This window comes from Sitophilus oryzae, unplaced genomic scaffold (genome assembly GCF_002938485.1).
Source record: "Sitophilus oryzae breed Bouriz unplaced genomic scaffold, Soryzae_2.0 scaffold_376_pilon_pilon, whole genome shotgun sequence".
Taxonomy (NCBI): Eukaryota; Metazoa; Arthropoda; class Insecta; order Coleoptera; family Curculionidae; genus Sitophilus; species Sitophilus oryzae.
In genome coordinates, this window is record NW_022146947.1 from 736,072 (window position 1) to 751,587 (window position 15,516).

A 15,516-nucleotide genomic window follows, 5' to 3' on the forward strand; every position below is an offset into this window, starting at 1 on the left:
TTACCTGTACCCCGGGTTCGAGTGCATCGCATTTTTTGCCCTAATTTTGTCATTGGGTCACTAAATTAATATTGTTTTCCGTCGTACTTTAACTACTTTAAAGCATCCAGTAATCATTTCTATAGTAGATTCTAATTCGAGATCTCTGGTTTTAAGTATTACAACCTGTAACAATGTTTTTCTTCCCTAATCAAAATTATTATACTACTATATAGGGTACATAACTTCAATGAATATGATTCGCCAGTTATATTTAATATTTTTTTATATATCCATGTAAGTTGCGTATGGTTTGTGTAGTACTCCGATGATATTTTTCTTCAAATCAGTTCAGGAATTTACTTTTATTTAAAGCAATATTTCTGTAAAAATAGATTGTTTAGAATTATTAATAACTTACTTCTCTTGTTGACCATTTAATCAAAAGATTTATCATATACAAACAAGTTATGAAAACTTTAGATTTTCGGTTATTCATTAAAATACTATTATTCGAAGTGCTATTTTTGTAAAAATATATTTTTTCTTCAAAAGTTGAATTTAGTTTTTGCATTAGTATTATACGGTTTTCTAAAACACTTATGGCTTTATGTTTTAGGTCAATTATATTTTTATAGCATTTTGATTTGATTTCAAAATTACGTCAAAACAAGTCCTTTTAGAATTTATATGTTTAAATTATTTGTTATAATTAATAATGTTTTTCGTCGTTCTTTAACTACTTTAAAACATTCAGTAATCATTTTTATAGTAGATTCTAATTTGAGATCTCTGGTTTTAAGTGTTTCAAGTTGTAACAAAGTTTTGACAATCCCTAATCAAAACTATTATACTACTATGTAGGGTACATAACTTCATTCAATATGACTCACCACTTCTATTTAATATTTTTATGTTTCCATGCAAGTTGCGTTTTTATTGGTGTAGTACTCTGATGATATTTTGCTTCAAATCAGCAAATCAACTATTAAAATTCTGTATGTTTGAAATGATGTACACTCATGTTTGATGAATACTACCAATGCATCTTAGTTTTCGCTTTAATATTGTATGTGGTTTTCTAAAATACTTACGGCTTTGCGTTTTAGGTCAATTATATTTTTATAACATTTTGATTTGATTTCAAAACTACGTCAAAACAAGTCTTTTTCGAATTTGTATGTTTTTGTTAATTTCTTGTTTTAATTGATGTAAACTTAGGTATAATGAAGAATACTTTTTTATTACGATGCATTTCAATAATTTTCTTCTATTTTACGCAATATTTCTCTAAAAATACATTGTTTAGAATGATTTATTATTGCCTCCTTCTGTTGTATTGTTATTTATCTCCTTCAATTGCTGACCGATTAATCAAAACAGGTATCATATTCAAACAATGAAAACGTTAGATTCTCTAATCAACTAGTTGAAGTTATGTACTCATGTTGTTGAAGACGATTTTTTTATTTTGTTGTACCTTAACTTCAGTCATCTTAGCCTTAATTTGGTGGCCAGCCGTAGCTCCAGCGTTAGTGTGTCGATCTGCGGAGCGGAAGGTACTGGGTTCGATCCCCAGCCAGTACGGTCGCTTTATTTATTTAAATAAAAATATTTATTTATCTAAATAGAGCGACCAACGAGCCGCCACTTCAAGGAAGGCAATGGCAAACCACCTTGAGTATATTTGCCTTGTACAGTCTCTCAAATAGTGCCTTTCGGGTTCGGCAATAAACTGTAGGTCCCGGTACTTGTGAAACACTGATGACACACATCACAAGTACATGCGAGAGGTAGCCGACGCTCTATATAGAGTATGGCACTGTAAGAAGTAGAAGAAGCCTTAATTTCAATAATTTACTTCTAGTTGCAATGTTTCTATAAAAAATCGAATTATTATTATTATAATAATCTCCTATTGGGGAACGGTTAAAAAAAGATATATCCTATACAATAAAGTTATGAGATTTTATATTTTCCATTATTTATTAAAATAGTATTATTACAAGCATTAGGAATATAGGTTATTTAGGATATTCTTGTTCAATTTACCTTTTTTTTTAACACGGGTGTTATAGAATTAATAATTGAAATTCCTGTAGAAAAACATTGTGTAAAATTAACAATAATCTCATTTTGTTCCTAAACAGTTTATAAAAAAGGTGTATAATATACAAATACGTTATGAAAAGTTTAGATTTTGGATTAATTTTTATAATACATTTTCTCTGCATATTATTTTCTAGTTGTAATTTAGTACAAACCTGGTGCAATCTTTTTTATTTTTATTATATAATAATTTAACAGAATTAGTTGGGTATCTACTACTACTATTCTATGTAATAATTTAACATTCAAATAGTTAACTCTTAGCTAAAATATGATCGGTATTTTTTCCCGTCAAAGTTTTTAGAATTTTATAATTTCTATGTTGCTGAACAGTTTTAATAAAAGGAGGTATCATATGCTAACAAGCACAAGTAGGTCTAAAATACAACTTAGCTAAGTATGTATGAATATATGATCAATATTTTATCTGTCAAAGTTTTATAATAATATAATCTCTATGTTCCTCAACAGTTAATACAAAAAGGGTCTCATATGCTGACAAAAGATACAAGAAAAAACATGATGTTGGATTATTTGTTAAAATGTATTCTATCTGCTTGTTATTTTTCTGAAGTAGTTCTTTAATAAGAATGTGGTACTATATTTTCGATTTTCATGAAAAAATATTGCAAATTTTAATATAATCAGAAGAGTAATTAATAATTTTTAACAGAAATAAACTACACATACTAAGTAACAATTTTATATCCCAAAGTTAACTTTTAGTTAAAGTACGATCAGTATTATTTTTTTTCAAAATTTTATAATCTATATGTTGCTGAACAGTTAATAAAAGAGGTATCATACACTAACAAGCACAAGTAGGTATCAAATACAACTTATGGCTAAAATATAATCAGTGTTTTTTTACTGGGTCAAAGTTTTAAATTTATATAATCTCTCTGTTGCTCAACAGTTAATACACAAAAAGGGTTTCCTATACTAACAAGTTATAAAAAAACATAAATGTTGGGTTATTTATTAAAATGCTTTCTTTCCGCTTGTTATATTTCTAAAGTAGTTCTTAAGTTATTAAGAAAGTGGTACTATATTTTATATTTTAATTAAAAAGTTAGTTTAGTTCAACTTTAGAAACAATGGCATCACTGACAGTTTTTTACCACACTGCAATCTAACCATTTGATTAAACAAATTTAAATATTACAAAACCTTTTAATTTTAGGTACATAATATATAACATTATATATAAAGAAATTATGGAATTTTACGCAGAATCTAAAAATAAAATAAAAAATAATGTGTTGCATTTAAAAAGAAAACATATGTTATATCCGCCAAAAATTTTTTGAAGCACCCTGTATACTCTATAATATTTTTAAAATGTGTATCTTAACCTTCGATATAATGGACTATAATCTATCGTTGACTCACCCAGTACATGCAGAAAGAAAATATGATTGACACATTTTCTTTCCCATAAACTGCATAATCTACAAAAGAGAAAAAGACAAAATTAAAAGGCCATCTGTCGCGGCGGTGGAGCAACCCCCCGAGGCTGTTTCTTGCATTTTTAAACCGCACATCGTCATTCAAAGTGTGAGTGGTGCACTTGAAAGTGCATCTTGTTAACACTTATTTACCGTTAGGGGAAACCGTTTAGAAAAAGCTTATAGCAGGACGCGCGTTTTTTTCTAGTCAATTTTAATTTGACCTGATTTGGTTTAATTTTAGCTGCTGTACTGCCTGTCGTTCGATGTAATTTTATTATGAAGCCGGGCATTTTCCGAATTCATTTGACTATAAGGTCGGCTTAATTAGTTTAGTAAAGTTAAGGAGAATTTAGTGACGCAAGGATATTTTGAAAATTTTAGAAAAATGTATATTAAAAGGTCCCAAATTAATGATTATGGCTATATTATAGAGAGTTTTTCACCACATACGATACGGAGTATTGTAGCTAAACGATTAGATTTTTACAAATTTTTATAAATTAACAAGTTTTGGGTTCGTTGAAGGACTATTAGAGCTACAATTTAAATTTATTTTTGCAAGATACAGAGTGTTCCAAATAAATAAAAAATATCAAAATTCTATTTTTATAAATGGAACCTAACCTAACACCCTGTATATTATTACATTTTCAGTTTCTACGATTAAAATAAAGGTAAATTTGATTAAGGTTTATCACAATTAAACCTTACCGTTACCGTTACTAAACGGCAATAACATTTTTAATTTAAATGGAACACCCTGTATATTTTATGAGAATCAGATGCACAATTTAATTGTCTATCATGTTTTATACCATTTTTTACCTATCTCTTCAAGTTTTTGAAGAAAATGCATCTTCTTATAATTTACACCTCATTTATCTATATACCTATGGAATATTGACATTTTAGGTTATTTTTAAAGATGTAACAAATTTTTAAAGAGTACAGATACTAATATTGCCGTAGTTTGTTTATTTTACTAAAAAATAAAAGAAAAATTTAGATTGTTTTTAAAGCAACAAATGTACAAAATGTACAGGTGATAAAAACGATAATATTATTAGCCCATCCCATATGTATACAAAAAGATATTAAATAGTTTAAATCTGTATAAAAGTGTTTACCATTAATTAAATATACCACCATTATTTTCGCCTAAATATTAATTAATTGTATACTTAATTGTGTTAGTTAATAAATGTTCTAAATAAATGTGGATTTCAATAATAAATCAATATAATAATAAGTTATGAAAATGAACGTCTCTGTTGTTATAAATAAGCATTCGTCAAAAAATGAAATAAAATTCTTAAGGTGTTACTTTTTACCACACCGTCAATACGCATACAAAATTCAATTTTTTAGTATTTGGAATAATTATTATTAATCAACGCAAAAAAAAACTGAAACTGGAAACTAATTCCTAAAACTACTGACTTTTTATACTGCGGTCAGGCATTCACACGTGAAGAAGTTGGGTGCAGTCAACATTGAGGTTGTCCACATGGAATGCCTGCATTGAAGCGTTTTATCAGTAGTTGCCATATCGTAGGTATTCCAATACACTAGGATTGCTAAAAAATATTATTATTGCTTGCTACATAAAAGGGATTCTTTAAATTGTTTCCAATGAGGTTCCCTGTGGACAACCCAAGCTTTTAACCGCGTTGTATTTTGCTGTTTTGACCAAACTTGACCCGCAATACCTGACTTCATTGTTTCATCTTTTGTACATTTAGAAGCCGTTTAGTTTCTTCAATATACGACTCACTGCATTCATAAGGTATCTGGCAGATGCACTCTTTCTCTTGTTTCAATGATTTCGGCCTTGTTTTTGTTAGGACGCTTCTTATTAATATAACAGATTTAAATCGACATTAAGTGATGCTTGGTCACTGCATATGGTGTTCGCTCGATGATACAAAGTTTTAATTATTCCTTTCTTAGTTGCTTCAGAATAATTTGACTGAAAACTTAAATAATGTCCCGTGTGTGTGGGTTTTCTGTATACAGAAGTCTTAATAGATCCCCCATTTCTACTACAAAGACATCTAGAAACGGGGTCAGTCTCTTTCTTAATCGTATCAAATTTATTGATAATGATTGAGAAAGAGAAGGATATTCTCCATCAAATTTACGTAGCCATAGTGATTCACTCCTGTACATGCAAATACCGACCAAAGATTATCTGTGGCCGACAGGGTATGGAAGTTTTCATAACTACTTGGCATATGATAGCACAGTTATGTTTTTCTTAGTCTCATATTGTTTGAGTCGGCATGTTGACATATTTTGATGAAAGATCTAACATTTAAAAGTAAGAGTGACTAATCTGTCTTATATCATATTTCACTTAAGCCTAGTTAAGTTTTCTGTGAAAAACAATACGACGCACGAAATTCGTACTATCCAAATTTCGGATGTTTTAATCTATATGGACAGGTATATGATTAATCGTAAAATTCGTAGATAAAAATGAAAATTCCTAAAATAATCATTTACTCTTGATACACGTCTTCTATGCATCAAAATTCCTTTTTGATGTACAAAGAAATTTATTTATTTCAAACCAGTGGCGTCCATACGGATTTTACACATTCAATATTCTTACTTTTCTTAAATGATAATAACAATTTTTATTAATTTTAAGAAAAAATTATAGTGAGACTCAACTGAACAGTGAGTGGCTTCTCCTCTTTTTGCAGCTTCTGTAAGTTCTGGTGGAGTACCAGTATTAAAGTAGTCTTCATTATCAGAACTATTCGACAACATTCTGGCTTTCTATGTTATATAAATTCGAAAAAGCGAACGAGAAATTCAAAACTGTCACTTACTTGTTTGTTTTGCGGTTGAAGGTTTGCGCCATAACAACCACTGGTACCGGTCATGGGCGTAGCCAGGGTGTTCCCCAGGGTGGGGCAAGAAAACAAGGAAAAAAAAACATGTTGGGTTTATAATTTGTAAGTATTTTATTTTAGCATTAACTTTCTTCAGTTCTTGCTAAACTTGGACAAAATTTCTTTTTCATACTGATCCTTCGCGTTTAAAACTCTTTTTCGATGGACGCTCATCATGCAAAGTCCAACAAGTCGTTGTTCCGACATTTTTGACCGTAACCAAGTTTTTACCTGACGCAAGGTGCTGAATGATCTATTGTGCAGGTAGTGCAAGGTTGCGCGAGTAAAATTTGGAGCGCTTTTTTAATGCCTGGGTAAAAAGATTGCACCTCTTTAACTAGTTCAACTAGGTCAATTTCTTTTAACTCCGAGTCTGACATTTTTTTTTCTTTCCACAGATTATACCATAGTTCCACTTCAGACAAAATCTCGTTTAAGTTGTAGCAGTCACAAAAGATTTTATCTTTTTTTAAAAACTCAGCAAATGGTAAAGCAAGAAAAATATTAGGGTGTAATGAAAGCAACTCGTGGGCTGGCAGATTTTCATTAGAGAATCGCTGTTCTAAAGACATTATCAATGAATCCAGATACGGAATTATGAAAGATCTCGTCCAGTACTCGAAAGAAGAAGCTGCTGGAGGATTTGCACGAAGCGTTTGTCGATTTGTAACCCTCGGCATTTTAAAATCCGTATTAATGTCCTCGGCAATTTTTTCGGCTTCTTTTATTATGTTTACGCTCTCGTCATTAACATTTTCCCGGTGTGTTTTTAAAAGGGTGGTAATTCTTTTTATATGGTTCATACATTGTAATAAGTCCAAACTTTTTGACTGCAAAACATTTACAACTGGTTGCAAAAATGCAGAATATTTTGCTATTAAGCAGACACTAACAATAAACTCAGAATTTGAAGCTGCACAATGCATTTAAAAAGCAGCTTTTCTCGTAGCTGCATTGCCATCTGTTGAGAGTGTTTGAAAAACTGAGAAGCAGCCACGATTGCACACACACAGCGGGTCTCACAGAACATCGGCACGTTTGGAACGAATTTTCGCCGAAGTGGGGATTCTCGAACAAATTTTATTATTTCTTTTATTGTGGCCACTGTATTTCGAATCACCGCTAACTGGTTTAAATCGTTCACCACTAATCTAAGTTTGTGGCTAGCACAATGAAAATACAGCCCGTGCTTGTACTTTTCCCGAAGAATTTTTTGTACACCGCCGTCCTTTCCAGCCATGGTGGAACACCCATCGTACCCTTGTCCGACGCACTTTTCAGGGTCCAGGCCTGCGTTGGCTAGGAAACTATCAGTGGCTGAGGCTATAGAAATAGCGTCCATCGCACTTAGTTCCACGAACCCCAGAAATTCTTCTCGGATCATCATATGTTCTTCATCAAAAAACCTCGTGCCAATAGAGAGTTGTTCTTTTCCGGAAATATCGCTGCTTTCATCGGCTAGTATACTGCATGCGCATGCCTTCTTAATATCCACAATGATATCCTCTTTTATGACCTCACCACAAAGGTCAATAATTTCATTCTGAATTTGTGGTGACAGGTAGGCGGCATTTTTTGCGCCCTTCTCAAGGTGTGCTTTTAAATTTTGGTCACCAGCCTCGATTTTAAGTTTAATTAAGTCAACTTTTTAGGATGCGAATGTATCTGACATACCCAGTTAAGAGGTAAAGGAAATAAGTAGGGTAGGATCATTTGAATTTAAATTTTTTTAGTTATATAATTTTATTTTTTTCATAACGTCCGTCCAGGGGGGGGGCAAGCGCCCCACCCTGCCCCACCCTGACTACGCCCATGTATATGGAAATGCCAAAACAGAAAACGACAAATTTTCACATATTTTTTTTTCAAAATAAAATACTGTCCCCATTTTTTAATTAATGATGTGGTTGTAAATAAAATAGTATACAAACCTCGGAGGAAAGTTTTTATTATTGTTTACAATATCAATCTCTCGGCAGTAATGAAACACTTGCCTCCTCGGTATGTAATATACTATTTACCACTCCGTATCTAAAAAATTAAGATGTCTAAGACTTACATACCTATGATTTGTTCTTAGAACAAGTCCAAGTATCTTCCCCTTAAATATTAGCATGCCATTAAGAAACAACCTGTATACTGTGTGTTAATTGCTATTGTTCCTTAGCTTCTGCGGGGGCAAGAGGGCGAAATGCGGCGACGTCTGTCCACCAGGTCCTCGTGACAAGATGAACACCTCGCCGGCGACGGAGAACATTTCTCTGGTCTTCGACGACTCCCCCCGCGAGGCTACCTACACCATTACACAGATCGTATTCATAGGCACCATTGGTAAGCACCTCACTCACTTAGTGATTGGCACTTTTTTGTGAATCTCTCACAATGAACCAACTCTTACGATTCGTTCATTTGAACAAATTACAAACACATTTTACGTATTAAGGTTCATTCAGGCTGAGGGCGTCGAGCGTCGCGTCGCGTTTGCGTCGCGTCCGCGTATTGAAATGGAATCAATTCACTTAACTTAAATTAGACCGTTCAGGCAGACAGCTTCGCGTTTGGCGTTGCGCTAGCGTCCGCTGAGCGTCGGGGTTCGAGATCAATGGGGCGGACCCGACGCAAACGCGACGCGACGCTCGACGCTCTCAGCCTGAATGTACCTTTACAGTATAATTAGATATTTGTTTGTAAATAACTTTCACATTCCTTGCATTTTATATCCATCATGTTTGTTTAAGGCTTTTGCTCGAGTCTATTGATGTCCTAGTACCCTAAAGCTGGATTTATAAACTCGGGAGTTGGCGTTCAGTTGAGGTTCAGTTGCAGTTGGATGTTTGCGGCAGTTGCGGTTCAATGTTTTTGCATTTATAAACTCTCAGTTTCGGTTTTAGGTTAGGTTTGGAATTGTGAAAATCTCGAAAATACTTTTGATATTTGTCAAAGTTCAAACACAGTAATCCAAGATTACGCAAAATATAAACATATTACATTAACAGAAATAATGAAACAACAATAAGGGCCATTTTCCAATACACCGGCGTCGCCTCTCTTTGCCGTGCTTCACGCGATCGACAGGCGCTTATTCATTGGCTATCGCCGACGTAAACATTGACCATCTTTGAAATCCGTTGAACGTAAAACGAACTGCCAACTTTTCGACCAACTGACTTTATAAATGCGCGCGTTCACTTCATAGTGTTTTGTGAACCTCAACTGAACTGCATCTGCCGAGTTTATAAGTCCAGCTTAATAGGTACATAAATACGCATTCTTCATAACTCTTCATAGTGACGTTAATTATAGTTTATTTTATTACTAATGTATAAAGTTGGTATAACAGAACATAAAATTGTATAACTAATATACCGGGTGCGTCTCAAAAGTAGCTCTCCTCTATAACTTTTTAACAGGACAAGATACGAAAAACATTAGAAGATCAAATATATTTTTCCAAGGGTCTTTGATTAAAAATTAGTATTTTTCATAGAGCCATGGCACTCCAGATTGAAATTTAAAATGCGATTTTTTTTGAGCAAAAATGTCAAAAGTCGGCATATGATATGTCATTCTACTCAGAGTGTCATTTTCTATCGAATAAAGTAGAAATATACCGAGGGTGCCATTTAAAAATTAAAACTTGTAATCATTTCCTATCAAACAGGAAGTGACCAAAATCAATTGAATTTGTCAATCAATCCTAATTTATGTAAAATATATACTAACGTATCAAATTTCGTTTTTTCATCTGAAAAAATAAAAAAAGTTATAGGGGTAAGCCACTTTTGAGACGCACCCGGTATACAGGGTGTCCCAGAAATAAGTGCAAGTATTTTAACTGGTAGTATAGTTCAACCCCAGAAACACGCCTATGAGGTTTTTTTCGCAAAAAATTTTTTTTTGAAAATTCGAAATTTTTTGAAAATTTTTTTGGAATTTTTTTTAGTTTTTAGTTAAAAAACATAATTTCTTGATAATATGGCAACATAGGTATTAAATTAAATTTACAAGAAAGAAAATCCAGAAAAGATCCAGTGGTTCTCAAAATTTTAGCAAAAAATCATTTTTTTTTGAGATTTTCAAAGTAAAATAACTCCGTTATTTTGGATTTATTTGAAAAACGACAAAGAGAAAATATGTTTCTTTTATGGAGATCTACCAGCCCGTAAAATACTTATACTTACTTATTTCTGGAACACCCTGTATTATAAAAATAATCTAAAATTTATATCTAAAATTTATATTATATCATCACTATTACCTATATTACAAACGTTTGGGTACCCAAACTCATAGCATATAATTCTAATATTATATACTTTTTAATCGCATTGTATTCTAAGCAATGAATCAATTCGTAGAAACAATGAATCAATTCCCACGATTCTTTTGACGAACGAAACGTAGAAACAAACGAGTAGCTATGTGATTCGATTCAATTCTTACAACTCTATTTTACGACTCTTTCGTTCACATTTTGTGGATCCGTGCTGGTTACGATTCAATTGAACAAACCGTATTCTAAGCGGTGAATCGAATCTCACGGTTCATTTTTAATACTTGTTCAAATGAACGGGTCGTTCAATCTTTGCCCATCTCTACAATCACCTACTGGTTCTCATAATTTGTTTGGGTGTTATAGCCACTTACTCTTGTTATGTTCAAGATAATATTAGTTATATCTATTTGATTTTTTTTAGCGGCACTTCTATCGTTGTTGACGGTGGTTGGAAATATCATGGTGATGATATCGTTCAAGATCGATAAACAACTGCAAACCATAAGCAATTACTTTCTGTTTTCGCTGGCGGTGGCCGATTTCGCCATAGGACTCATTTCAATGCCTCTCTTCACGATATCCACCCTTCTAGGTAAGTTTGGAGCCTACAAAGATTAGTGATTAGCGATACATCAACTGTCATTTAATCACTGATATCAAAAAATCACATAACGCAATTGTTAAGTATCAAAATTCGAGAAAACGGTTAAACATTTTTATTTGTTACTGAATAATTAATATAAGTTTATAACGTCTTGGCTACGTTGACTTTAAAGAGAGTCATAAATCCTTTGGGACATTATTAACGGGAATTAAGATGTTTAGATTAAGAAATTAACACTTCTGAAAAATATATATTGGCAACAAACAGCCCACATGAAAGTGGAAAATGACAATTCCAATCTAGTCAAATACAAAGAGGAGTAAGACAGGGATGTATGCTGTCTCCTGCGTTGTTTAAAGTTTATTCTGAGGCGATTTTTCTTGGAGCTTTCTCTTCAACAGATTGCGGTACTAAAGTCAACGGCGAAGTCATTAACAACATTAGATTTGCCGATGACACAGTTCTTATTGCTAACTCTGATATTGGACTACAGTGTTTAAGTGAGCGACTTGAAGGCTCCTGTAAATACGTGATGAAGATCAATTCCTTTGAAACCAAAGTCATGGTATTTGAAAAGAACCAAAATGTACTAATTCTCATTAAAATAGAGGGAAATATCTTAGAACAGGTCTACAAGTTCAAATATTTGGGGTCCTGGATAGTTAACACCTTAAACAACGACGTGGAAATAAAAACCAAAACAGAACAAGCCAGAAATGCATTTTTAAGAATGAAGAACGTTTTCCAGCACCCTAGATTGGACCTTGAGTTGAGAACTAGGCTCGTCAGGTGTTATGTTTATTTATAAACCGCCAATTTATAAACAGGTCATTTTATACAATAATAACCTGGAAACAAGTAAAGATTAATAAATACAACATTTGTGTCATAAAATGGGACGAAATATACTACTATATACTATATAAAGTTATTAACCTCGGGTAATTATTGTCCCTCGGGCCATAGACCCTCGGGACAGTAAATTTGCCCTCGGTAATTAATACCCTTATAATTCTTTTGGTACATAAATAACTATAATAACTAATTAGCTAATTTATAGTAAGTCTTTCTTTCGTCTTTTTTTAGGTTCCTGGCCCTTAGGGCCTCTGATCTGCGATACCTGGTTGGCTCTGGATTACCTGGCCAGCAACGCTTCAGTATTAAATTTGCTCATAATCAGTTTCGATCGATATTTTTCGGTTACGAGACCGCTCACTTATCGTGCTAAAAGGACCAATAGGAAGGCTGCGTTTATGATAGGGTAAGTAACAAATGAGTTATAATCAGAGATATGGAGATAGAGAGAATGGGCATGAAATTCTATCATGATAGCTGTCGTGTTTAGGATTACGTCTATAGGGAGACGTACGTCTTTACGGTCATCTTTTAGTTAATCTTAAAATCACGTAATCATGATTAGACTAGGTACTACAGTATATAACATAGTACCTATTACAATGCGTACTTTCGGTCATTACTCGCTGACGAGTATTTGACGCGCATCAGAAGATGGTTACGCACGGCATTTTCTTTTATGAGTCCGATACGTGATGTTTTCTCTCTTCCGCACTCCGGACCGCTCCGGACATTCGAAAATCTCATTACTTTGTTGCCTCTTTACTTTTTGATTGTCGGTCTTAACTGAGTTTACAATTCTTCTTCATTGCGTTCTATTGTGCGCTGCTTCCTCCTACTGATTCTGTATGCTTATCCCCTTTAAGTTTTCATGGAAAATATCCTTGTATCATTTGAGTTATCTACCTGGTTTCTTATTACCGTTTACAAGCTCACAGTAAAGAAGAGATTGTTTTTTGTAGGCTGTTTTCTTGCATCCTGCATACGTGACCAACCCATCTTAAACGGGATTTAGTAATCATGACTTCAGCACTCTCGCAGCTAGCTTTTTCAAGGACCAATACGTTTTAGGCATTTTTTAGTACCATTTGATTCTTAACAGTAACTGTTGTAACAATATTGCAACTAGAGCGTCATCAGCGTATTGAAGTTCTTTGATGAATTTTATACGAGTTTTTGCCCTGAGTCTTTTTATATTAAACAGACTGCCATAGTATCTGTATCTAAAGAATACATTTAGTCATTGTTCATTATATAAGAGCGCCACCCAGTGTCTTTAGGGAGGAAATACTCAAGCAACGGCGAGACTGTCAAAAATAACAAAATATGTTATGGTACAAAATTAAATAAAATGTGATTTAGCTTAGAGAATTTTTTAAGAACTGATAAATATTTAAAACTAATGATTTTTTAGGAGTGCTTGGGGCATAAGTTTGTTACTTTGGCCCCCCTGGATATACAGTTGGCCATACATTGAAGGAAAGAGAACTGTGCCTGACAACGAGTGTTATATACAATTCATCGAAACCAATCATTACATTACTTTTGGTAAGACATTTAAATATTTTTTAATTTTTTACTCTATTACTCTATTTTATAAAAAAAAATAATTCAAATATTATTATTCTTACGTTAATTCTGAAGATGGTTTTAAGTTCACAAGTATCGACTATTGCTGCTTTAACTGATCATGGTAGAGATCAACTTCTGGGCTTAAAACCATAACCAGTAACTGCCCAACAGACAGTAATAATATAATTTTATAGATAAAAGAAACAAGTTTCGATTGGAATGCTAGACTTGCCGCCCAAAACTTATAATTGTTTTGGGGTGCATACGTTGTAGGGCGCTGCTTTACAAGAACAGAAATAATTTTCTCTTGTCAAAGTCAGAATCTTCAAAAATTATAAAATCTTTCAAAAATTAAACCTCCCTTATCGAAAAAATTTCGAAAAGTGTTTAAAGCGTCCATTTTCAAAGTAATTATTGCTATCTTGTGAGTTTAATTTAAATTTTATTTACTCAAACCCGTCGTAATTGTGAAAAAGTAGCACTAAAAACTTAAAAGCTGTGTGAACTGTGCAAACTGCCAAAACCATCGTGGATCGTGGCATAACTTCGAATTCCAATGTTTAATAGGTATTTCATGCATGTCCTTATTTAAAATAAAGTTTCTTATACGCAACACACTGTATTTTATTTAAAAATTTAAAAGAAGATAATAATAAATTTGAATAAATACTTGGCGGCATAATTCCGGAAAAAGCCGAACCGTTCCGAAATTATCAAATGCTTTGGAGAGCGACCGTTGTAAGAATAGCGCCAAATAGTATCTACATTGTTATTATGGGCACTCACATTCCAATCTAAACTTGTTTTTTTTATATCTATATGTATAACTTTTCAAAGACAGTTACATTATATAAATAATAAACAATAATTCATAGGTGCGTTGACTAGAACTAAAAGCAAATGCATGGTTTTAATGTAAAATTTACGAAAAAATGTTGGTCTCTTCTTCAAAAACGAATATCTTCAAAACAAATAAAGCTAGTGTGATGAACCAAAAAACAAACTATCGAGGAAAGATGCAACTAGATGATAAAATAATTTTTAAAGTCCTCACCGAAATAACCACATTTTGTTTTTTCTTGATTCTAAAAAGACAAATAAATTAGCTACAAATTGCTTAAAAAACATCAAAATCGATTCGCTAGAAAACAATATATAACATTTTCAAATACATAAAAATTTTAAGGTGCGCGTTTTTCGTGCCGGTCAGTGTAGATTTATTTATTTAAAAATTTGTTCTTCTTACAGGTACTGCGATAGCTGCGTTTTACGTTCCGGTTACTGTGATGTGTTTTCTGTATTGGCGAATTTGGCGGGAAACGGAAAAAAGACAGAAAGATCTGCCTAATTTACAGGCGGGCAAAAAAGATAGCAGTAAACGGAGCAACTCTAGGTACGTATACATACAATTGCGCCATAAACTGGTGAGTTTCATGTTTTGAATCGAAGGAAAACGGTAAAATACTAAATAGAGTTTCAAAAAATAAAATGCGCATACAGGGTGTCTCATTTTCGTGTATTTTATGGGGATTCTCGTTTGTGAGTTGCGGTTTTCACCTTACTGCGCTACTTTTTTATGAAACTAAAGATGCTAAGCACAGAAATGTTCTAGCCTTTGTAGTTCCAGAAATGTAGTATGTAGTTCGAATAGTTCGTGGCCTTAGCTTATCGTATAACTTAGGTTAGGTAAGGTTGCTGGGGTTTGAGATCATATTTGATCCCTTACTCGGCGGCCTTGGGCCCATTGCGATACCCCTGTATTGTTTTACC

General features: G+C 33.0%; 1 protein-coding gene across 1 annotated transcript in view; it reads left to right on the top strand.

The window, feature by feature from the left end:
- Positions 1 to 15,516, top strand: part of LOC115885181 (muscarinic acetylcholine receptor DM1) — a 30,420-nt gene that overhangs the window by 449 nt on the left and 14,455 nt on the right. Inside the window, exons 2-6 of the mRNA XM_030903999.1 lie at positions 8,607 to 8,770; positions 11,137 to 11,307; positions 12,406 to 12,580; positions 13,589 to 13,722; positions 14,995 to 15,139. Of these exons, the coding sequence (XP_030759859.1) occupies positions 8,668 to 8,770; positions 11,137 to 11,307; positions 12,406 to 12,580; positions 13,589 to 13,722; positions 14,995 to 15,139 (728 nt within the window). The 5' untranslated portion in view covers positions 8,607 to 8,667. The remainder of the gene's footprint in view (positions 1 to 8,606; positions 8,771 to 11,136; positions 11,308 to 12,405; positions 12,581 to 13,588; positions 13,723 to 14,994; positions 15,140 to 15,516) is intronic.